Genomic DNA, 25,580 nt, shown 5'->3' with positions numbered 1-25,580 from the left:
TCCCATCACAGGGGTGAGTAGTGTGTCCCTGCTGACCCCACAAGCTGAGCACTGTTTTTGTGGGATCCATCCTAATGAAGTAGAACTACTTTGCTTTAAGGTCCTCCAACAGGCAAGGCCCAAGATACAGGACACAAGAAATCCCTGGAGGCTGACAGACTTCTGGACCAGATGCTGAGTGATCTGGAGAGACGCCGTGGTGGGTGCATTTCCCTCAGCCTTCTCCTGAGACTCAGCAGCCGGGGGCTTTCTCTGCACATCTGGACATGCCGTGCCCGGCACAGCGGGAAGGGATCCATGGCAGCCTGACTGCCCTGGTGCTGCTGTCACACCCTGCAGGGCTGTTTCCCAGCCTGGCCTGGCTGCAGCTTCTCCCCAGCCTCTGCAGGAAGGCCTTTGGCATCAGCTGACAGGGAGCCCAAACTGCCCCACGGGCCATGCATGCCCTGATATTCCCTGAAATTTCCTGGTCTCGCAGCACATCAGAAGGGTCAGCTGTTTGTAGGAGGCAGGCCCTGGCCAGCCCTAATACCCTGGCCTTTCTCTTGATTCTTATCAATGTTTGTCACCAGCATTTGTGCTTAAAGATGGCACCTCCCCATTGTGGAACAACTCAATCTGATCCATCTGTCCCTTTTTCTTTCTCCAGTGATGGAAGGAGAGACTGTGCTGAAGACTGAGTTTCTCAGAGGAAGCAGTGGTTCTGTTCCAGCCTCTGCTGCAGGAAGGGAGGCAATGCCAGGCACAGTCACAGGAGGTAATTGCTGTGCCTCTGGGCCTGAGTCCTGCTGAGCCTTGAGCTGCCATGTGTGCTGCCTCCCTGCCAGGGATGTTGCACAGGACATGCAAAGAGTGTGGTGAACCTTACAGGAAAAGGAACTTCCAGCTTTGGTTGCTGCTGGGCTGTGCAGGGCCAAGGGCTGAGCCTGGCACAGCAATTACCTCCTGTGCCTGTGCCCGAGCCTGGCATTGCTGTCCCTCCTTCAGTAGAGGCTGGCACTGAGCCACTGCTTCCTCCACAAAGTAGCTTCCTCTGCACACACTTGGCCCATCACTTGAGGAAGGAAAAGTGATAGGTGGATCAGATGGAACCATTCCCCGTTGGAGAAGTGGCATCTTCAGGACGCAATGCTTGGCAAAGTTATGGATAAGGTTCAAGAAAGGAACGGGCAGCAATGTGCTCCCATATGTTCCCAGGCTGTTCCCAAAGCTGTTTTCTTCTGAAATCTCCTGCCCACCCCTCCTCACTCCTCAGCCATTACAGAACTGCTGAGTGGAAAATCTGCAGGAAGCCAGGAATTGTTTAGATCTTTACATTCTTGCCATCCCTCAGTCAGTTCTGTTGCTGTCCCAAGCACAGTCATCATTTTGCAAATTGATTTAGAGAATTTATTTCCTTCTTTTGCATGCGGCCTGTTCCCAAGGTTTTGGTGGGTCCTGGTGACTTGATGAAAACTAAAGCTGGAGTTTTTTCACAGCTCTAACGGCAAACAGAGGCTTTTGGAAGTCCAACCAGACACAAGCATCTCTTAAACTGGCTGCAAAATACCCTTTTCCAGGTATCTCCTTCCTCTGAGTTTTGGTTTTTGCTTCAGCACATCTTCAAAGCTCTTAAGGATGTTCTTGGTCCAGATCCAGAAAATGTTTTAAGAGCTTGCGGCCATTTTGAAATGGAGTTTTATTATGTCGGCAGCAGAAGGGGAAACTAAACTAAAAGTGCCAAACACTTATTGGCTTTGGGGCTTTTCTTTCTATTGATGAGACCAAATGGAGATGGACTAGGATTTGATAGGGTACCTGTCACAGCCCAAGGTGTCTCCTTATACTTGAGATCACGTCAGGAGGACACAAAGGTGGTCTGGAACCCAGTTCTTTCCGATGCCTGCCAATGAGAGACTGCAGGGGGCTGTTCGTAGAGGTGTTCATGGTTGCTTATTATTTTTTATCTCAGGAATGCTTTGTTCAGCTAACAGCAATCTGTCTAGCTAGACGTCCAGGGCAGAATCTCCCTGGCAGAGGCAGGACTTATGTTTTATACTCTAAATTACATACTAGATATTTATAATAATTTTCCAATACAATGCAATCTTGTTAAACTGTCCAGCTTTGTGTTTATCCAATCTGAGAGTGCCAGCATGTCACCCAGCATGGATGACACGGAGGAGAAGGAGAAAGAAGCACACCATGCCCCAAATCCTTCATCTTGGCCACGAGCCCCTTAATGCAAACATTCTAGAAATCTGCTAATTTTACATTCTAACAGTCTAATTTACACTCTATTTATTTTTGCAGCTTGCATTTCTTCTCCTAATGCTGGTAGATTGTTCCAAGGAGCTAAATCCAGCCCCTGAGACACTTGGGTCTCATTCGAGGGTCTTTGGGGACCCCACCAGGGGGTCTTGAAGCCCCCAAGGAAGCCAATATTCAAATATTCCCATATTCCAATATTCCACATTCCATCACTCTAATATTCCATTATTCCAGCATTCCAATATGGGGATATTCCAATATTTCAATATTCCAATATTCCAATATTCCATATTCCAATATTCCAATATTCCAATATTCCATATTCCAGTAATTCAATATTCCAATATTCCAATATTCCAAAATTCAATATTCCAATATTCCACATTCCAATTTGTGAATATTCCAATATTCCATATTGCAGTATTACAATATTGGAATATTCCATATTTCAATATCTCAGTATTCCAATATTCCATATTCTAATATTCCCTTAGCCACAAATTCCAATTTTACAATATTCCACATTCCAATTTTCCAATATTTCAATATTCCAATATTTTTTACTCTAATATTACCATATTCCAATATTCCAATATTACACATTCCAGTATTCCAGTATTCCAATATTCCGAATTCCAGTATTCCAATATTCCACATTCCAATATTCCATTATTCCAGTATTCCAGAATTCCAAAATTCCCATATTCCAATATTCCATATTAGAGCATTTCAATATTCCAATATTCCTGTATTTCATATTCCAATATTCCTTTATCCCATATTCCAATATACCATAATTCTAATAGGGGAATGTTCAATATTACATATTTCAGTATTCCCATATTCCAATATTCCACATTCCAATATTCCAGTATTCCAATATTCCCCTATACCAATATTCCAATATTCCTATATTCCTGTATTCCAATATTCCATATTCCAATATTCCAATTTTCCAATATTCCATATTCCAAGACTCCATATTCTAAAATTCCAAAATCCCGATATTCCCACATTCCAATACTCCATATTCCAATATTCCAAGTTTCCAGGGTTCCAAGATTCCAAGATTCCAAGATTCCATATTTCAGAATTCCCATAATCAAAAATTCCATATTCCAAGACTCCAATATCCCACATTCCAATATTTCAGTATTCCATTATTCCCATATTCCAATATTTCAATATTCCATATTACAAGACTCCATATTCTAAGATTCCAATTGTTGCCTTTACGAGCTGGAACGGAGATCACACAGAGTTAGGGGAAATAAATGGGTATTTATTGAAAGGCCTTCAAAGGCCACACCTTGGCAGCAACAGTGCCACAGCGTGGCCCCTGCCCTGCCCGAGTGGCTCCAAGGTGGATGCAAAAGAGAGCTTGGTCACATGATTTTACATTTTTATAGACTTCAGTCCATTTACATACAGGAGTCAACCATCCAATTAATAGTTTCAAATTGTAAGGTGTCCTCCTCCTCTTCTCTTGCTGACCCGCCCTCCTCTTCTCACGTTGTTTATACTTTGGGCCTGGAGTCTGATGAAACTGTCCTTGAGCCCATAGCTGGTATCAGACTGTTTCACCTTTATCACCCTAAAGCACAACAGAAAGCATACCCAAGCAGAACAGAAAGCTGGGATCTGAAGGCATCACAATATTCCAATATTCCCACATTACAATACTCCATATTTCCATATTGCAAATGTCTACATTCCAATATTCCATTATTTCTACATGCCACATTCCAATATTATAATAATCCAATATTCCATATTCTAGTATTCTAATATTGGAATATTCCATATTCAAATATTCGAATATTGTAATATTCCAAATTCTAGTACTCCATATTCCCATATGCCAGTATCGCCATATACAAATATTCCAATATTTCACAATCCAATATTCCTATATTCCAGATTCAAATATTCGAATATTCCAATACTCCATATTCCAAAATTTCAATATTCCACATTCCAGAATTTCAATATATCAGTACTCCATATTCCAATATTCCCACATTCCAATATTCCTATATTCCAATTTTCCACATTCCATTATTCCAATACTCCCGTATTGCAATATTCCGGAATTCCAAGATTCCAATATTGCAAGGTTCCAAGATTCCGAGATTACAAGATTCCAAGGTTCCATATTGCAAGATTACAGGATTCCCATATTCCAAAATTCTACATTGCAATATTCCATTATACCCATATTCTAATATTTCAATATTCCACATTCTAATATTTCAATATTCCATATTAAAAGACTCCATATTCTAAGATTCCAACATTCCAATATTCCAAAATTCCATATTCCAGTATTCCCACATTCCAATATTCCCACATTCCTATATTCCACATTCCAATATTCCAATACTCCCGTATTCCAATATTCTGGAATTCCAAGATTCCAATATTGCAAGATTCCAATACTGGAATATTCCATATTACAATATTTCAACATTCCACATTCCTGTATTCAAATATTTCAATATTCCACATTCCAATATTTCAGTATTCCATTATTCCCATATTCCAATATTTCAATATTTCACATTCCAAGATTTCAGAATTCCATATTCCAAGACTCCATATTCTAAGAATCCAGTATTCCAATATTCCCACATTACAATACTCCATATTTCCATATTGCAAATGTCTACATTCCAATATTCCATTATTTCTATATTCCATATTCCAATATTATAATATTCCAATATTCCATATTCTAGTATTCTAATATTGGAATATTCCATAATCAAATATTCGAATATTGTAATATTCCAAATTCTAGTACTCCATATTCCCACATGCCAGTATCCCCATATAGAAAGATTCCAATATTTCACATTCCTACATTCCAATATTCCAAATTCAAATATTCGAATATTCGAATATTCCAGTATTCCACATTCCAATATTTCAATATTGTATATTCAAGAATTTCAATATATCAGTATTCCATATTCCAATATTCCACATTCCATATTCCACATTCCAATATTCCTATACTCCCGTATTCCAATATTCTGGAATTCCATATTCCAATATAGCAAGATTCCAATATTGGAATATTCCATATTATAATATTTCAATACTCCACGTTCCAATATTCAAATATTTCAATATACCATATTCCAAGATTCCAAGATTCCAAGATTCCAAGGTTCCAAGGTTCCAATATTTCAAGATTCCTTATTCCAGTATTCCCATATTCCAAAATGCTACATTCCAATATTCCAATATTCCAATATTCCATATTCCAATATTTCAGTATTCCATTATTCCCATATTCCAATATTTCAATATTCCACATTCCAACATTTCAATATTCCATATTCCAAGACTCCATATTCTAAGATTCCAACATTCTGATATTCCCATATTCCAATACCCCATATTCCAGTATTCCAATATTTCAATATTCCATATTTCAAGACTCCATATTCTAAGATTCCAACATTCTGATATTCCCACATTCCAATACTCCATATTCCAATATTCCAAGATTTCAAGGTTCCAAGATTCCAAGATTCCAAGATTCCAAGACTCCAACATTCCATATTCAAAAATTCCACATTCCAAGATTCCAATGTCCCTTTACTCCAAAGTTTCAGTATTCCATTATTCCCATATTCCAATATTTCAATATTCCACATTCCAAGATTTCAGTATTCCATATTCCAAGACTCCATTTTCTAAGATTCCAATATTCCAATATTCCCACTATCCAATATTCCACATTCCAATATTCTGGAATTCCAAGATTCCAATATTGCAAGATTCCAATACTGGAATATTCCACATTCCAATATTTCAATATTCCACATTCCAAGACTCCATATTCTAAGATTCCAACATTCAGATATTCCCACATTCCAATACTCCATATTCCAATATTCCAATATTTCAATATTCCAAGATTCCAAGATTCCAAGATTCCTATATCCCATATTCCAATATACCATAATTCTATTAGGGGAATATTCAATAGTTATATATTCCAGTATTCATGTATTCCAATATTCCACATTCCAATATTCCAGTATTTCAATATTCCCCTATACCAATATTCCAATATTCCTTTATTCCTATATTCCTATATTCCTGTATTCCTGTATTCCAATATTCCATATTCCATATTCCAATCTTCCAATTTTCCAATATTCCTCATTCCATATACAAACATTCCCTTATACCAGTATTCCCACATTCCAATATTCCCATATTCCACAGTCAAACACACCAACATACCAATATTCCAATATTCCAATATTCCAATATTCCAATATTTTAATATTCCAATATTCTAATATTCCAGTATTCCACATTTCAATTTGCGAATATTCCAATATTCCATATTCCAGTATTACAATATTTCAATATTCCAAGACTTGAATATTCCAATATTCCATCTTCCAATATTCCAGTTTTCCAATATTCCAAGATTCCAAGATTCCAATATTCCAACATTCCAATATTCCAATATTCCATATTCCAATATTCCAATATTCTAACATTCCAATATTCCAATATTCATATTCCAATATTCCAATATTCCAATATTCCAATATTCCAATATTCCAATATTCTAATATTCTAATATTCCAATATTCCAATATTCCACATTTCAATTTACGAATATTCCAATATTCCATATTACAATATTGGAATATTCCATATTTCAATATTTCAGTATTCCAATATTCCATATTCTAATATTCCCTTATCCACAAATTCCAATTTTACAATATCCCACATTCCAATTTTCCTATATTTCATTATTCCATATTCCAATAGTCCATATTCCAGTATTCCAATATGGGAATATTGCAATATTCCAATGTTTTTTACTCTAATATTCTCATAATCCAGTATTCCACATTTCCATATTCCAATATTCCACATTCCAATATTCCAATATTTCACATTCCAATATTCCAGTATTCCACTAATCCAAATTCCAGTACTCCTATATTCCACATTCCAATATTCCACATTACAGTATTAAACTATTTCATATTCCAATATTCCAATATTCCAATATTCCATATATTCCAATATTTCAATATTCCAATATTTCAAAATTCCAATATTCCTGTATTCCATATTCCAATATTCCTATATCCCATATTCCAATATAGCAAAATTCTAATAGGGGAAGGCTCAATATTACATATTCCAGTATTCCCATATTCCAATATTCCACATTCCAATATTCCAATATTCCAATATTCCCCTATACCAATATTCCAATATTCCAATATTCCAAGATTCCAAGATTCCAATAATCCTTTACTCCTATATTCCTATATTCCTCTATTCCAATATTCCATATTCTAATATTTCAATATTCCACATTCCAAAATTCCAATATTCCAATATTCCTCATTCCATATACCAACATTCCCTTATACCAGTATTCCCACAGTCCAATATTCCATATTCCACGGTCCCACAATCCAATATTCCAAAATACCAAGATTCCAGTATTCCACATTGCAATATTCCAATACGCCTGTATTCCAATATTCTGGAATTCCAAGATTCCAATATTGCAAGATTCCAATACTGGAATATTCCATATTGCAATATTTCAATATTCCACATTCCAGTATTCATATATTTCAATATTCCATATTACAACATTCCAAGTTTCAAGGGTCCAATATTCCATATTCCAAGATTCCGAGATTCCAAGATTTCAGTATTCCACATTCCAAGACTCCATATTCTAAGATTCCAATATTCCAATATTCCCACATTGCACTATTCTACATTCCAATATTCCATTATTCCTATGTTCCATATTGCAATATTATAATATTCCAGTATTCTAATATTGGAATATACCGTATTCAAAAATTCGAATATTAGATTATTCCACATTGTAGTATTCTATATTCCCATATTCCAGTATCCGCATATACAAATATTCCAATATTCCACATTCCTTCATTCTAATACTCCAATATTGGAATATTTCATATTGGTGGAAATGGTAAGAAATGGTTGGGGTTTATATTCTATGAAAACTATTTTTAACTGTTGGAAATGAAAAAAAAAATCCTCTATGCTTGAAAGTAAAAAAAGAAAACATGAGGTGTCTTTTAATCTCAGGAGCCCCGTGCCTGGCTGCAGCCTGCCCAGCCCTGCCTGTTCCAGGCAAGGAGCTCTTCCAGTGCTGGTGGTGGCACCCGGACACCAGAGCTGAAGGCCAAAGGCGATGCTGGACTCAGGCTCTGCCTGGGCCACAAGGCCCCACCACCTGCCCTGGCTAAGGGATGGGGCCAGTCCCTTTGCCAACAGAGGGTCCTGTTCTTTGTGCTGGTGGCAGCATGTACACAGGAATAAATTGATAATTCAATTGTGGCATGGAGAAGGGACACGTGTTTGGAGATGCAAGTTGACTAATCCAGTTCATCCAGACTGAAGTCTTTGGCCGGTCTTGAGAAGGTGGAGAAGCGCTCCTGTGGAGAGAGGAGTGTCTGAGGCCCCAGCTGCCGCTGGCACACAGGGAGCCTCGTGCCCAGCAGGGCCCAGAGCTGGCAAGGCTGCCCAGCACGGCTGGAGCTGCTGGCACAGCTTGGCCCAGCTGGACAGCTGCCCCTCAAGGCCCCGGCCAGCAGGGGATGTCTCTGGGCAGGGTCCCTGGCCAGGAGCGGCCCCAGAGCACCTCTGCCTTTCAAGGGCAATCTGCTCCCCGCTCTTTCTCCTCCCCACCTTGCTCTGCCTCTGCCCGCTGCTCCTGGGGCTGCTCTTGGCCACGCAGCCTCAGTGGGAGCCAGCACTGGCTGCAGCCCCAGCGGCTCCCCAGGACAAGGCCCAGCAATTGGGAGGCCAATGAAAGCAGTGGGCAGCAGCAGAAACCTCAGCAGAGTTATGTGGACAACCACTGACCATGCACAACTCCACCGCAGCCTCACTGGGAATATTTCCTATCAGCAGCCTTAAAAGAAGCTTTTTGAGGCAGATATCAGCAAAACACTTACCATTTCCTCTTGCAGGAATACCAGATTCTGGCAAAGAACATCATCAGGAACACTGCCCCTCCAGCCACAATGGCTATTATCTTAATCAAACAGTGTGTTCCCCAGCAGAAATCTCTTCTCATGCTTTCCCAGATACTTTCAGCACGTGTTGAGGTGTCGGCTGCATCTGTGGGATCAATGGGGAGCGTGAGCCCGTGCTGTGCTCCACTGCTGAGCTGGCAGCTCAGTGAATACAGCCAGGACGTTCTCTGTTTTCCCCAGAGCTGGGGCCTGGGGCACCTTGGCCCCCTTGGAACAGGGCTGCTCAGTCCACGAACCCCTGAGATTGCATGGGAAAATTCCTCTATGTTGTGCTGGTCTTCTCTAGGCAATATTTGCAAAGACATGGATAAGGACAGGGAAAATGCGCAGGGTTTTAGAGCTGCTTCAGGACCCACCCTTATCCAAACAGCTGCCGTTTCTCATCTACCCCAATGTCAGGAAATTTCAGCGGATCTCAGGGTCTGCATGGCCTATAGTGCACTTTGGGCTCCCTGTGATCTGATGCCAAAGGCCTTCCTGCAGAGGCTGGGGAGAAGCTGCAGCCAGGCCAGGCTGGGAAATAGCCCTGCAGGGTGTGACAGCAGCAGCAGGGCAGCCAGGCTGCCATAGATCCCTTCCTGCTGTGCCGGGCACGGCGTGTCCAGATGTGCAGAGAAAGCCCCCGGCTGCTGAGTCTCAGGAGAAGGCTGAGGGAAATGCACCCACCACGGTGTCCCTCCATATCACTCAGTATTTTTTCCAGGAGTTTGGATGCCTCCAGAGACTTACTATCTGCTTTAGGTTTGTTCCCCCCTGTCAGAGGACCTTAATGGAAAGTATTTCCATTTCTCAGGAATGAAACCCACAAAAGCAGTGCTCAGCTTGTGGGGTCAGCAGGGACACACTACTCACCCCTGTGATGGGAACTGGGCTTGCTTGTAGCAACCAGCAAAGGACCTGGGAAAGTGCTCCTGTCAGACACACCTGTAACTCAACAGCCAGAGAAGCTTCTGTCACCTGCTTCCTGCCATGTTGTCAAATATTATTTTTTTAGGAATATTTACAACATACATGCAGGAGGCTCCAGAGGCTGAAAATCTTCATGATGCCAAGCTGTGGAAGAAGCCTTCCAAGCATGCTGAACTAGAAGGGAGAACAGATAAGAAGCATTTCCATGGTGTGCTAGGATCCCCTTCTGCAGAGGCTGGCACAGAACCACTGCCTCCTCCGGGAACCTGAGCCTTCAGTACAGTTTCTATGTCCAGTACTGGAGAAGCGGACAGCTGGATGACACAGAATCATTCCCAGCTGGGAAGGTTCCATCCTCAAGAGACAATGCTTATCAAAGAAATGGTTAGAGATCAGGAATTCTTATACACTTTTGTGATTGGCCACAGTCCTCCCTTCTCCAAACAGCTGCCCTTTCTGATCTACCCTGAACCCAGGAAATTTCAGGGGATCTCAGGGTGTGCATGGCCTGTGAGGCACTTTGGGCTCCCTGTGAGCTGATGCCAAAGGCCTTCCTGCAGAGGCTGGGGAGAAGCTGCAGCCAGGCCAGGCTCTTGCTTCCACCGCTGTGCTGCCACCGCTGTCCCAATGTCAGCACCACTGCCGCCGCCGCCGCCGCTGCTGCCGCAACAGTTGTGCTCAAGGACTGAGTGGTCGGTGGCTGTGGTGCTGTGCAACCACGGGGCTCTGGGACCTCTGTGACCTCAGAGCCTGCTGAGACCTCAGCCTGCTGTCACCCCAGAGCCTACTGTGATGTGGCAGCACAGCGGTGGCAGCAAGAGCTGCGGGACTGGCAGAGGGCAAGGCACCATGGCCCTTGCTCTGCGCCTCTTCCTCCTGCTCCTCCTGGCAGTGGCCCTGCCTGCCAGGGCTGCCCAGGCAGCTCCGTGGCCAGCGCGGGGAGCAGGTGAGCCGGCGGCCTGGCTCCCCTTTCCCGGGACAGCGCTCCCTTCTCCCCAGGAAGCGTTGGGAATGGTTCTGCAGAGGGCTTTAGGGTGGTTTTCCTCTGTGGGAGGGAGAGCGCTCACAGGGGCCCTGGGCTGCTCCAGTCACCCATCCAGGGATGTTGCACAGGGCATGGAAAGAGTGTGGAGAGTGACCAGAGGCAGCCCAGAGCTCCCCAGGCCCCTCTGCAGCTTTGACCATGTCCATTCACTTCTGGCTCACACAGACTTACCCGACCCGATTGCAGGGCCCAGTTCCCTCCCTAAGGCAGAAGGGGATTCCAGTACACCATGGAAATGCTTCTCTGTGCTCCCTGCTCGATGAGCAGGCTGAGAATGTTGATCCAGCAGCTTGGGTGGATGAGAGTATCGATCATTTGAGATTTCCTGGAGGCAAGTTCTCAGTGTGCCTTTCCTGAGAGTAAAATCATTCTCAGTGTGGCAAGGGCTCAGTCAGGTGCCGCTTCCCATAGGATCATCTCAGGGCTCAAGGATTCAGGAATCCTTACCCTGCTCCCTTCTGGAGCCCTGGGTGATCCCACAGGGCTGCTGTCAGTGGGAGGAAGGAGCATTTAGCTGTCAATGCTCTTCCCATGTGCAATGCCAGTACCTCCTTCCGTGTGCTCTGTGCAGCCCAGAAGAGCAGAAAGGGAAGGAAGGGCCCAGGGCTCTGTCCCATGGCTGTGCCTTGTGTGGCTCCTTTGCCAGCCCCAGGCAGCCTGAGCTGCTCCTGCTGCCCCTGCCAAACTCTGGGTCTGGGTTCAGGGCTGCTGGCAGCTCCAGGGAGTCCTTTCTCCCCTGACTGCCCTGCAAGGGGCTCCTTCCATCCCAGTGTGGGGCCACTGCAGGCACGTGCTGCCTCTGCCCCTAATCCTGAGCAGAAGGCAGAGCTGAGGGGTGCCTTGGAGCATTCACTGCACCCACTGGCCCTGCAGCCTGAATGAGAAAAGGAAATAATTTCCATTAAGGTTCTCCTAGTTGGGACTACCCAGACGTAGGAGACAAGAAATCGCTGGAGGCATCTGAACTTCTGGACAAGATGCTGAGCGACCTGGAGAGACGCCGTGGTGGGTGCATTTCCCTCAGCCTTCTCCTGAGACTCAGCAGCCGGGGGCTTTCTCTGCACATCTGGACACACCGTGCCCAGCACAGCAGGAAGGGATCCATGGCAGCCTGGCTGCCCTGCTGCTACTGTCACACCCTGCAGGGCTGTTTCCCAGCCTGGCCTGGCTGCAGCTCCTCCCCAGCCTCTGCAGGAAGGCGTTTGGCATCAGCTCACAGGGAGCCCAAAGTGCCCCATGGGCCATGCAGACCCTGAGATTCCCTGAAATTTCCTGGTCTTGCAGTAGATCAGGAGTTTGTGGTTTGGACAAGAGAGGACCCTGTCACAGTCTCAGGTGCCTGGGTCTTTTCCTGATCCTTATCCATGATTTACACAAGCATTGCCTCCTGAACATGCCACCTCCCTGTATGGTGAAAGGTTCCATCTGATCCACATGTCCCTTTTCCTTTCTCAAGTGATGAAGCAAAAGAATGTGCAGATGCTGGCATATCCTAGAGGAAGCAATGGGTCTGTGCCAACCCCTGATGAAGGAAAGGAGGAGATGGCAGGAAAAGGCACAGGAACAGGAGGTAATGGCTGTGCCAGGCTCAGCCCCTGCCCTTCCATGGCCTGGCAGCTGCCAAAGCTGGAGGCACTTCAGCTTCGAGGCCTCTGGAGCTCGTTCCCAGCCCCTGGGAAAGGGGACTCGTGCACCAAGGTCCCTCCTGCTGCAGCTGCTCCCGGAGCTGCCCTGAGTGCCCAGAGGCCCAAGGCACAGGAGCAGCTCCGAGCAGGAGCCCTGCCATGAGCCCAGGGCCACAGGCAGCCCTGGCTCCCGACTGGGCAGGGGCTGCACTGGCTCCTGACAGGGCCTGACTGTGTCCCCTGGGGCTGGGGGAGCTGTCACGGGGCAGGGAGGGTCGGGGCTGGCAGTGGCTGCTCAGGGATGGGTTGGGCCCGGGTCCCTGGAAGGAGCCACTGCCCAAGCAGCTGCGCTGCCCCCGGGCTCTCCTCCCGGCCTTCTGGGCTTTGTTGGGTGGCACAGCCTGTGCCAAGGGGGCCAAGGTGCCTGCAGGCCCCAGCTCTGGAGAAACAGAGAACGTCCTGGCTGTATCCAGCAGCTGCCAGCTCAGCAGTGGAGCACAGCACGGGCTCACACTCCCCATTGCTCCCACAGAAGCGCTTGGCAAGTCAGATACAGATGTCAAGAATCCATCGACCACCCCAAGAGTTTTCTGCCCTCAGGACGTGCGCAAGTCCTGCATGATAGGCACAGTAGTGACACTGTTCACTGTGCCACTTTCCATGGTCCTGTGCTATGTGGGCTTCCAGTGGTGGAAGGGAAGGAAACAGTAAGTTGTTGTTGATCTCCATCCTCCAGCTTCTTTTAAGGCTGCTGATGGTCAGGAAACATTCCCAGGGAAGCTGCTGTGGAGTTGTGGATGGTCAGTGGCTGTCCACATAACTCTGCTGAGGGTTCTGCTGCTGCCCAGTGCTTTCATTGGCCTCCCAATTGCTGGGCCTTGTCCTGGGGAGCCGCTGGGGCTGCAGCCAGTGCTGGCTCCCACTGAGGCTGCATGGCCAAGAGCAGCCCCAGGAGCAGCGGGCAGAGGCAGAGCAAGGTGGGGAGGAGAAAGAGCGGGGAGCAGATTGCCCTTGAAAGGCAGAGGCGCTCTGGGCCCGCTCCTGGCCAGGGACCCTGCCCAGAGCCATCCCCTGCTGGCCGGGGCCTTGAGGGGCCGCTGACCAGCTGGGCCAAGCTGTGCCAGCAGCTCCAGCCGTGCTGGGCAGCCTTGCCAGCTCTGGGCCCTGCTGGGCACGAGGCTCCCTGTGTGCCAGCAGCAGCTGGGGCCTCAGACACTCCTCTCTCCACAGTCGCCGTGCTGCAGCTCCTGCATCCCGGAGAAGAAGGCGCGACTCTCCCTCGCCCCCAGAGAGCCCAAGGACCACCTGGTTTGACAGCTCTCAGACACGGCCTCAGCCGCAGAAGCATCCCAGGAAAGCAGAGCACCAGCCCTCTGTGCCTCCCCCACGGCCCCCCAGCCCGGCCGTGAAGAAGAAGCCCCCCGAGATCCCCCCCTCCTCCCCTGCCCAGCCAGCCACCCTGGTCCCGCTAGGACTGAAACTGGACCAGCCACTCAGGACATGGGCCACCAACAGCTTGGGGCATCTGCTTTTCTCTGCAAATAACATGTGTTACCTATGGGTAACACCCAGAGGCAGTTTTCATACTGTTGTACCTCCGATAGGAAGAGCTTGTTATAGATAAAAACGAGATTTAAGCTGAATTAAATATGATTAAAATAAGGGATATTTATTTTGCGAACGAAACACGGTCCTCGATAGCCACAACCGCAAAGGAACAGCGCCGAGCCCGGGGTCGGCGTCGGGTGAACACACAATGATTCGAATTCTATCGCTCCGAATCCCCAAGTGTTCACAAAACAGCTTTGATTAGTTCAGTTTTTATACAGTTTTTCCTTTCCAGGAGTGGAGGTCTTTGTCTTCTCTTGTCGTTCAGCATATTCATGTAGTTTTCTTTCACCGTGTTGGGCTGGAGAAAACCACATCCTGGGAGACGAAGAATTCTGATGAGGTCATGTCCTGGCTTTCAGGAAGGGGACATGCAGATGTATCCTGTCGATCTCTGTTTACGGGGGGGCATTCAGATGTATTTTTTCCATGGCATTGATTAAGGGTGCTTATTGGGTCCTTGTAGCTTGGCTGCCTCCCTAGAGAGGGCCATCTCTGCTGCTGCTAGGTCTATTAAGTTATAAGTTGTTAATTTGACCTATCCTACTTTTGTTGGGTGTTCCAATGATATAATCAAGCGATCTGTGTCTTTACTGTCTGTGGTTTGGTTTTAGTCTTTTTTTTTTTATCTGCTCTTACAAATATGGCTTTCTTTACACTACTATATAATTCTTACACAAATTACATTAAATTCCTCCATTACAATCCCTCCCCTTCTATATAAACACATTAATTCGTGTCTAAAAATTTTAGTCTTCTTCAGATTCCTCGCTACTATCCCATTCTATCTCCCTCTCTACACGTTCTTCAAACCTAGCCAATGCTTCCACTGCTTTAGTGTTTATTTCACCCTCTTTTAATTTCATTATTTTGGATGTCTTGTTACCTGATATTCCTGAGGCTCGCCCTGGGTCCACAGGCATAGGTGCAGCTTGCATGCTTTGTACGACTGAGTGTATTAACCTGATAAAACATGGTATTAAACAGGGCAGGAATATTACCCCTGCTGTGGAACATGCTATAAAGAAAGCTATCTTTTTCCACCAGGCCTCTTCGAATAGCTGGTCCCACCAAGATGCCTGAAGGATTGAATTCCATTTTTGAACTGGGACGTGTGCTACCTTTTTTATTTCTGCGGCTAAACCCCTTATGGTCTCTCCATAATCATCGATTTCTATGCAACATTCTGACTCGTTGAATTTTCTGCATACCCCTCCCGCTTCAGCTAACAAATAATCTAAGGCTATTCTGTTTCGATATACAAAGGCCCGCATTTGGGAATGATGTTTGGCTAGTAATTCAAGAGCATCAGAGGTATGGTTGGACACAATTTCCACCACTGCTTGCAATCTAATTAATCGATTTAATAAATATATGGGACTCCTATAACCCCAACTTCCATCTTGGGCCCATGTAGCAGGACCATAATACTCTATTATCCTTTCCGCAGGCCATTCCTCTCCATCCCAATTTTGGGTGCCACCTACATTTGGCAATTTCTTTTTCAATTCTCTTTTTTCTCTGTTTAAGGTCTCGTATAAGGGTGCTCCTAACAGGTCACTTTCTGATCTTGGTAGGGTAAAGAAAACAGGTTGTATCATTCCCAGTGTACAGGACCCTTTCCATTTTTTTGGTAATTCACTATAAGCTTTTTTTCCACACACCCAGTATATTCCATCCGGCGCCTTCCATGTGATGTTTGTATCTTCTGGTTTGGTCCAATAAATACATATCTCTTCTAAGCATTGGTAAGGATTAACTCCAGAACCTTTTTTCCAACATAATCCAATTTTTTCACTCCATTCACGTGCCTCTTCCTTTTTGGGACTCCAGTGCCCAAATGGGGGTTCTGGTTGCCAAATTTGGCTTTTATTATTTGAGTTTACTGTGAGAGTAGATATGCACGGTGTGTATCCTTCTAATTCAGTATACTCTTTTCCCTCCCGGCTAATACAAATTGTTCCAATAACTCTTTTGTTCAAGACCCAGCCTTCAGGTCTTTGAATTGTTTTTGAAATTTTTGTGTTATCCCGTTTCAGGAGTTGTTCTGGAGATAAGCCCTCACCTTTCCAAGGCCATTTTTCTGCTGATTTCAAACCCCCATAGATCCAGCAATTTGACAAGCCTAATTCAGTGGCAATTTCCTGCATCAGATCAATGAACAAATTTTTATCTGAGGCAGGTAATCCCCAATTATTGTACTCTTTTTCTAATTGATCATATTGTTCACTCAATGTTCTTAATCTTTCCTGTTCTATTCTCTTTTTCCTCATTTCTGATTCCTGTCTCTTTAGTTCCTGGGCTACCTGTTTTATTTTACTTTCCGGATCTATACCCTCCTTGTCCCTTGAAAAACAGGAAAAGTTATCAAACTGTAGACACCCTCTGTCATTGTTTGCATCCAATAGGTCAGTGATAACTGGCTCATTATTGCTTGTTAACCTGTTCTCATACTTTAAATTTTTACCCACCCAATAAGTTTTACCCCCCATTGTACACATTTTTAGCTGGGTATGATCATAACATAACCTGAAAGTAGGCTACAAACATTGATTTCTTATTTTCTCCTATCCACACCGTGCGATTACATTGTCCACAAGTAGGGATCGATATTGATTTTGTATCCCTTTTTTGTCTGTGAGTTTCTGACTGGCCCATATTAAATCTCACCTTTGTTTCATAGCGGATTGTTTTCCTGTTTAACTCACATTTTGCGTATCGAGTACCGTTAAGAGTGCAATATTTTTTCTTTCTTTATTATGGGTGCATTCAATTGGGGTGAGGTATGTAGTAGCACTTGCTCCTTTTTGCTCCCCTTTTATGTGCAAGCATTCCCCACACTCATCACTTAGACTTCGTTTCCCAAAGCCTAGTGATTTCACTGGGGGCATATTAGTTGCTTGGCACACAACTAGGCTCAGGCCCATCAGGACTCCCCACAGGGATACCCATCTGCCTTTGCCTACGCCCACTGGGGTGCCTCCAGTGGCGAGGAAAACCATCTTCTTGGCAGCACGTGTACCCTTCCCAGGGTCCAAGACTAGACCGAGCTGAATACCCCTTTAAGGATGCCTCACTTAGATAATTTAATTGTATTTGCTTTGCAAGGTACTCTATTTGTCCTTTGACACTCGATCGTTAGCCTTGGAGACCAATTTTCCTCTTACACTGTGTCTGTACACACAATACCAGGTCAGAGAGTCTAATTCAATTAAGTTCAAGTTAGTGGTGAGTATTTAAAATTCGACTAGTCAGAGACCACTCTTCTCCTAGATACTTGGTACATAAGCCCTTAGGATGTTACCCCCCCCCCCCTCATTACAAATGTGCAACCAAAAAAAAATGGATAAATGGATAACATTCACACCCTCAAACTGTACACCTTATGTGATCTCTGTTGTCCATTTACTTGGTCCTTGCAATTTTTATTTTTAGATCTCCAGGAGTGGAAGTGACTCTCCACTCAGGTGTCTCTTCTCTAAGCTCGACCTTCTTTACTCGTGAAGCGTGGGTCCAGCCTTTTTCTGCGGTTCGAACTGCTGTATCTGTTGTTAGAAGAACAAGAAAAGGACCTTCCCAGTGAGGAAAGAGAGAGACCTCTTTCCAAGTTTTTATAAGGACTTTATCCCCTGGTTGAATTTTATGTATGGAAAACCCCAAGGGAGTGTCAGGGTCCACACCACATGCAGAGTCCTGATAGGTTCTTTTAGGGATCTCAAAGCGCAAAAGACACAGCAGGGGACAAAACCAGTTTACTTTTGTAAAAGATGCACTTTTATTTAGTGCCAAAAAAATGCGATAGAGGGACGGAGACAGAGAGAGAGAGACAGAGAGAGAGAAAAGGGGTTGGGATTATAGCTACCAGACGGGCAGACGATCCTTGTGGAACCAGCCAATAGATGTCTGTTGCCGTCCGGGGAGATCTCGGGGGTCTTTAGTTTGAGGGTGTCTATTATACTCTTTTCCAAGGCGTCGGGCGACTGGCCAAACAGGTGAGAACTTTCAGGGACGCTTTGGGTTCCGTGGGGGGGAACAAACCCACAACAAGCCCAAGAGAGTCCTTGTCGATGAAACAAACACAGGGCACTCCATCTCTGACCAGTTCATTGTTCTCGCACCTGTGGGAGCCTTGTCGAGTAAACACAGTTCAGTGCACCGTGACTATCCGTAAACCAGTCTCCTGAGAAATCAGTCCTGGTCCGATGGGCACCACCTGCGAACAATGGCTTGGCGTTCCTCCCATCCCTGGCCAGCGCCTTTAAACTGCAGTTTGAGGGGTCTGCTTAGGCCTCAGGCGAGGGTCGTTGGGCAGAGCAAACGAGAGGCTTTTAGATGGACTCTTACAGGGAGTGTTTTGGGTTATGATTCCTTGTTTCCGTAGCTCTTGTAAATTTTTATTTATTGCTACTAAATATGGCTGTATTTGTCCATCCTCTATTTTAGTGTATCCCACCGGCATTCCATGACTATAGGGCATCCCATAAAGCATTTCAAAGGGTGATATTCCAGTCTCTGAATGAGGCATGGTCCTGATGTTTAGTAGTGCCAGAGGGAGACATTTAGGCCTTGACATTTTTGTTTCTATCATTAATTTCGATAACTGGGCTTTTAATGTTTGATTCATTTGCTCTACCTGACCTGAGCTTTGGGGATGCCATGGGGTGTGGTATTCCCATCGAATCCCTAAGGCTCCTGTCAATTGTTTAATGACTTTGGAGGTAAAGTGCGTTCCTTGGTCCGAATCTATATAATTGATTATTCCGTATCTAGGAATTATTTCTTCTAAAATAAATTTAGATACTGTCTGGGCTGTAGCCCTAGAGCTTGGGAAGGCTTCCACCCAATGAGTTAATTTGTCAACTAGGACTGACAAAAATTTATGATCGCCCCACTTTGGGTAATTCTGTGAAATCTACTTGGATTCTTTCATATGGCCGGTATGCTATAGGGCGGCTTCCCCAAACCGTTTGTCGAGTTTTGGCCTTGTTAACCCTTTGGCAGACTAAGCACCCTTGGACTTCCTGTTTTGCCAATTCAAAAATCCCTTTACATCCAAAAAATTTTGAAAACTGCTCTGCTAATGCTTGAGCCCCCCCAATGTGTTTGTTGATGTAATCTTCTCAAAATTTTCCTAGTGTACTCCTTTGATATGAGTTCCTTCCCATCTGGTAACTTCCACTTACCTTCTTCCAGTTTTCCTCCTATCTTCTCATATCCTTCATTTCTTTAGGGGTGGGGTACAGGGGATACCCCTGAGTCCCATTCCCTTCGACCTCCGGGGTACTTACCTTTAATAATGCTGCACTTTTTGCCTCTTTATCTGCCAAATTGTTCCCTCTAGTTCAAAACTGTCTCCCTGTTTGGTGCCCTTTTACATGTACAATTGAGATCGTGTCTGGCCCTCTGATTGCTCCTAGGATTTGCTTTATTAACTCTCCATGAATTAATCCCTTTCCCCGAGTGTTAATTAAACCTCTTTCTTCCCAAATTTTTCCAAAGGTGTGAACTACTCCAAATGCATATTTTGAATCTGTGAAGATTGCCCTTTTTTCCCCTTTAAGCTTTTCAATGCTTGTAACACCACATACAATTCACATGCCTGCGCAGACCAACTTGCACTCAGGGGACCTGACTCTACCACCTCCCCTGTTTTACCATCCACAATCGCATATCCTGACTTCTTTTTCCCTTCAACAACTCTCGCTGATCCATCCACAAACCATTTCTCACCTTCCTCTAACTCTTCTTCCTCTAAATCCATTCTGATTCTCGTCTGTAATTCTACCACCTCAGCACACTCATGTGTAGTTTCTTCTCGAGCTTCCCCAAACAGAAACTCAGCAGGGTTTAATGCAGTAGTTGTCCGTAATTCTAAATTATGTGAGTCTATTAGCATGGCCTCAATATTTTAATAACCTTGCATCTGTGAGCCACTTATCTGCCTTTTGTTGCAGTATGCTCCTTACATTATGGGGAGTATACACTATTAGCGAGGCTCCTAACGTTATTTTCTTTGCCTCCCCCACTAACAATGCTACTGCCACAATTGTCTGTAAGCAGGTAGGCCAGCCCCTGCTTACAGGGTCTAAAAGCTTCGCTACAAACCCCACAGGTTTCCTGTCCCCTGCCCAATCTTGTGTCAATACCCCATGGGCAGCGTGATTACTAACATCTACAAACAACTGAAATGGCCTTTTTACATCAGGGAGACTTAGGTGCTGTTATGAGCACCTCTTTTATCTTTTTGAATCCTTCTTCATCCTGCTCTGTCCATATCAATCTATCAGTGGTAAGTTTCTCATATAAGAACTTTACCTTTTCACTATACCCTTCTATCCACTGTCTGCAATACCCCAGAAGTCCCAATGTCTGTCTTACCTCTCTTTTTGTTTGTGGGGGAGATAAAGCAACAATCCCTGCTACTCTCTCAGGATCCAGTTTCTTTTTCCCTTTTGTTAGCCAGTGTCCTAAATATTTAACTTCGGGTTCAGTAAACTGGAGCTTGGACTTAGAAACTTTCAGCCATTTCTCCCCCAGGAAATTTAATAATTCTATAGAGCTTGTCCTCACATTTTCTTCTTTTGGACCTTCTCCAAGTTTAGGACAAAACTGGGAGGAAGCCTCCAAAGGAGCCACCCAGAGAATAAGCCCCCTCACAATTCCTCCCCCCACTGGGCTCAAAAGAATTTTACTCGGGGGGAAAAGTGGAAAAAACCTATTTATTAACAAACACAAGAAAAACACTTCCCAGCAACAGGAAAGTACAATCCCAGATGACACAAAACGTTTTCACCAAAGTGAGAGACGGTCGCTGCTGGGAAGGGCGAGAAGCTTCTTGGGCAGGCTCCGCAGGCAGTCTCTGATGTTCAGGTCCCGTCCGGAGCCGGTACAGATCTTGGAGCTGAAGGAGAGAAGAGGGGGGAAAGCAGCAGCCGGGGCAGCAGCAGCAGCAACAGGGCAGCGGCAGCCGGGGCAGCAGTGAGCTGGGGCAGAAGCAGCGGGGCAGCGGCCAGGGTAGCTGGCAAGCGGGCAGCAAGCAGCAGCAGCAGCAGCCGGGCAAGCCAAGCAGCACAGCCCCGGGGCACCACCCCCCCGGGGGGGGAGAAGGGCACTGGCAGCAGCTCCATGCAGACAGAGAGGTGTGGGGGCGGGAGAGGAGCAGACACAACACCAACCCGGGACAGACCTGTTACCAATAACTCATCCACATATTGCAATAATTTAGTTCCCTCATTCGGTACAATCTGGCTTAATAACTGTTCAAGTGCCTGACCGAACAGATTTGGTGAATCTACAAACCCTTGAGGCAAGGAAGTCCACCTGTACTGTTGTTTTGTATTGGTATCTGGATCTTCCCACTGAAAGGCAAAGTAATCCCTACTGTCCTCAGCTAGGGGCAAGACAAAAAGCATGTTTTAAATCTATCACACTCTACCATATATCTTCCGGGGAAACTTTGCTCAATAGAGTATATGGATTTGACACAGAGGGGAATAATGTTCTTTTATTTACCGCTCTAAGATCCTGCACTAACCTGTAGCTACCATCTGCCTTTTGGACTGCTAAAACAGGGGTATTATGTCTAGACATGCGTGGTTCTAAAGTTCCTTTTTTCAATAAATCCTCGATTACAGGTTTAAATCCTCTCCTCCCTTCCATAGGTATGGGATATTGTTTAACTCTGATAGGTTCTTCTGGCTTCTCAATTTCTATATGGATTGCTTCCATTTCTAGTTTCCCTGCTTCTCCTTGAGTGTGCCAGACTTTAGAATTTATTTTTTTCTCATCCTCTATGGTCAATTTATACAAGCTTACTATAAGCCGGGATCCCTGCACAATCAAGCTGATTTCCAAAGCCACCAACAAATCTCTACCTAATAAATTGTAATTGGCTTCCTCGACTAATAATATGTCCCCCAAACAAAATCTAGTTTCCGATTCTATTCTTACATTTTTAATCACCGGTACCTTGAAAGGCTCTCCCTTTGCTCCAATAACCACTATGGTATCTTTACTTTTTGTACATCCCGGGGGCAACCACTGAATTGTACTCCTTTCTGCTCCTGAATCTACTAAAAATATTAATTCTATTTTCTAGGGTCCCACTCTCAGCTTTACCAGGGGCTCCCGTGTTGTTCTGGACCCTAAATGAAAAAGCCCCTGACACCCTAATCCTCCTGAAAAATCTTCTCGTCTTTCTTTTCTTCTGGCAGTCCCTCTTGAAATGTCCCTTCTTCTTACAATAGCAGCACTCTGGTCTGTCTTTCTGGTTTTCCATCTGTTTCTTCAGCGGAGGGTTGCGTCTCTTCAGGGTTTGGTGGATTTGTGCTTGTTTCTCTTCTTCTTGGACCTGTTCCTGTCTTTGCACTTCCCTTACTGCTGCTACCAACACCCTGGCTTGTGCTTTTTCTTGTTCCTCCTCCCTCCTCATGTAGATTCGTTGTCCTTCCCTAAGTAGTTCCTGTAGCACTTCTTCCTGCCATCCCTCTATCTTTTCTAGTTTCTTTCGTATGTCCTCCCATGATTTTGCCACGAACTGTGCCTTTAAGAGGACCTCCCCGACTGGGGAATCGGGGTCTGTCCCTGAGTACATCCGAAGGCTTCTCCTCAGCCTCTCCAACCATTCTGTGGGTGTTTCCTCCCTCCTCTGACACTCCCCTAATGCTTTACTCATGTTCTGGCCCTTTGGTACCGCCTCCCGCACACCTGTATTACCATATTCCTCAGTTCTATCATCCTATTCCTGCCATCTTCTGTTTGTGCGTCCCACGACGGTCTCTGGCTGGGCCATCTCTGGTCACCTCGTACTCCCTGGGGGTGTCTGCGTTCCCAGTCCCGAATAGCGGCTTGCCTTATCATTTCCCGCTCCTCATATTAAATAATGATCTTAATATAGCATATTAATATATAATAGCATAATATATAATAGTATATTAATATAGCGTATGTGTATATGCTAGTCCCTAAGAACTCATCTAATCAGCCCCCCTAGCGGGTCATCCATTAAATTACCCATTTCCTTTTTAAAAGCCCTGACATCCGCGGTGTTAATTGGTACATTTACAAAACCGATCACTCCAGGAGCGGTGGGGACTTCTCTCAAAGGGAAGAGATTATGCTTATCCCCCTCATCCCCACCATCATCATTGTCCACCCTCTTTGTCTTGTACCGAGTTCTGCTTGCCGGGGAGAACTAATTTCCTCAGCGGGAGGGGTCCTGTCCTTTTTTATTACTAGTGGTGGAGGGGGTGGGGTTGGCGTGCTGCTGGAGCCTGCTCCGGTGGGACCGAGGCTTCTGGCAGCTTTCCAGGCAGGGAGGGTGCCGGGGTTTGCGCATATTGATACCGGAAATCCCCGAGCCCTAACCAGGGCGCTGGGGTTTGTACCGGCTGTGAAAAACCTCCGAGCTGCGGTGCCAGGGTTTGCACCGGCTGGGGAGTGTCCCCGGGCCGTGGCAACGGAGGCGGAGCCTGTACCGGCTGTGGGAAACCTCCGAGCTGCGGCGCCGAGGCTTGTGCTTGCTGGGGCCCGGGATGGGGATAAGATTGATGTGGGAGGTTTGCGGGTACTGGCACCGGGACCACCCTGCAGGAGTTGGGGTTCGGGGTTGAGATATGGGGGTGGAAGATTGTCTAAAGGTTCCCATGTTTCGCCTGGAGTTGCGGCACCCCCACCTGTTTTTACAGGGAAAAATCCTGTGCTTGCATATTTCCAAAGTTTGGCATAATCCCTTTCCTCCTTATCTGGTGGATACTTACCGTTTACATAATCGAGCAAGGCTCAGCAAGTCCATCTTTCGAACGTACCAAAGATGGGCCAAACTACATGTGCCCTTATTTCCTTTTCTCCCCATTCTTCAATACAATAATGGATCATTTTTTTCTTACACCTCCCTCTCCTCCAGAGACACTCCTCCCAATGTTCTGACATCCACCCCAGCGGACTGTCTCCTGGGATTTCAGGCAATTGGTCCCTGCTGGAGACTCCTGGATTCTTTGTATCAGGGTGGACACGTGGAACAAGACTCAAACGCTCTGCAAATGCTAAAAGCTACAGTTGCAGTTTATTATAAGAGAGTCAGCTAGGAGCTGCCCGGCACAGCCACATGCAGATTAAAGAGATAAAAGGGGGGAAAGAAAGAGAGAAGGGGGAGAGTAGAGAGAGAGAGTAAAGAGGGTAAAGAGAGGAAGAAAAAGAGGAGAGAAGTATTAGAGTTAAGAGGAGCAAGGGGAGGGAGAGAGAGTAATGGGATAAAAGGGTATTGGGGTAATGGAAGAGGGAGAGGAGAGGAGAAGTGGGAGCAGGAAAGAAGAGCAAGGAGTAAAAGAGAAAGAAGAGGAGGAAGAGAGCGACTTCCCGTTTGTAACACAATAAATCCATTTCCATCATGAATATTCTGATCCTAAGAACCAATCTAATACAAAATACTAATTCTATAGCATTTACATGCAGCCTATAGGAATCCTTATATTAGCATAGTGTGTGACATTCTAAACTCTAAGATCTAATCTTTGACCTTGATAAGTCTTTTGTGACCTTTGGAGTGGCTCTTTGGCCGAGAGCATTATTTTGACAAGAGTGGATTAGCTTCAGCAGGCCATCCTATTGTGTTTATGGTCATTCAGTAACAAGGGCTTTCCTGTTTTACCTTCCCCAACAATTCCCAGAATCTGAGCATTCATATTTGCAAGATTCCTCCGTTTTATCTTCTCCAACAATCTGCCTCACAGAAGAAGGCTCAAGGACAGGGTAATGTCAAGTCACCCTGTGATCAATGTGGAAAACCCGACATGAGACAAAGGCATGCAAATCCAAATATCATATTAATGATCAACTTCTTAAGGATCAGAGAAACCCGAAGCTGAGAGCCATGGAGGAAGCGCAAAGACAGCAGCACTTCCTCAACCCCCGGCACAAACCTTTGTGACCAGCTCACAGCAAGGACAAGGGGATCAGCCGGCCTGGATGTTTGCACCTCAGCCACAGTAACCATAAACTCATAAAAGGTGCATAGGATCCCCCTTGAGGCCCAAGGGCCCATAGGGAAAGGACTAAGTGCCCTTC

General features: G+C 45.3%; 1 protein-coding gene across 2 annotated transcripts; it reads left to right on the top strand.

The window, feature by feature from the left end:
• The first annotated feature begins 11,025 nt into the window (after window positions 1–11,025).
• On the top strand, window positions 11,026–14,591 carry LOC130258242 (uncharacterized). Of its 2 annotated transcripts, XM_056501449.1 has the most exons (5): window positions 11,026–11,184; window positions 12,190–12,288; window positions 12,740–12,853; window positions 13,441–13,615; window positions 14,139–14,579. In XM_056501449.1, exons 1-5 carry the CDS (start codon window positions 11,031–11,033, stop codon window positions 14,530–14,532), a joined length of 936 nt encoding a protein of 311 aa, XP_056357424.1. In that variant the 5' UTR covers window positions 11,026–11,030; the 3' UTR covers window positions 14,533–14,579. The 2 variants fall into 2 exon arrangements, with proteins under 2 accessions (XP_056357424.1, XP_056357425.1); XM_056501450.1 differs by lacking the exon at window positions 12,190–12,288 and having other exon boundaries at window positions 14,139–14,591.
• The last annotated feature ends 10,989 nt before the right edge of the window (window positions 14,592–25,580 follow it).

Source organism: Oenanthe melanoleuca, chromosome 12, assembly GCF_029582105.1.
Source record: "Oenanthe melanoleuca isolate GR-GAL-2019-014 chromosome 12, OMel1.0, whole genome shotgun sequence".
Classification (NCBI taxonomy): Eukaryota; Metazoa; Chordata; class Aves; order Passeriformes; family Muscicapidae; genus Oenanthe; species Oenanthe melanoleuca.
The sequence above is the reverse complement of the archived record's forward strand: the minus strand, read 5'-3'. Positions and strand labels throughout refer to the sequence as shown.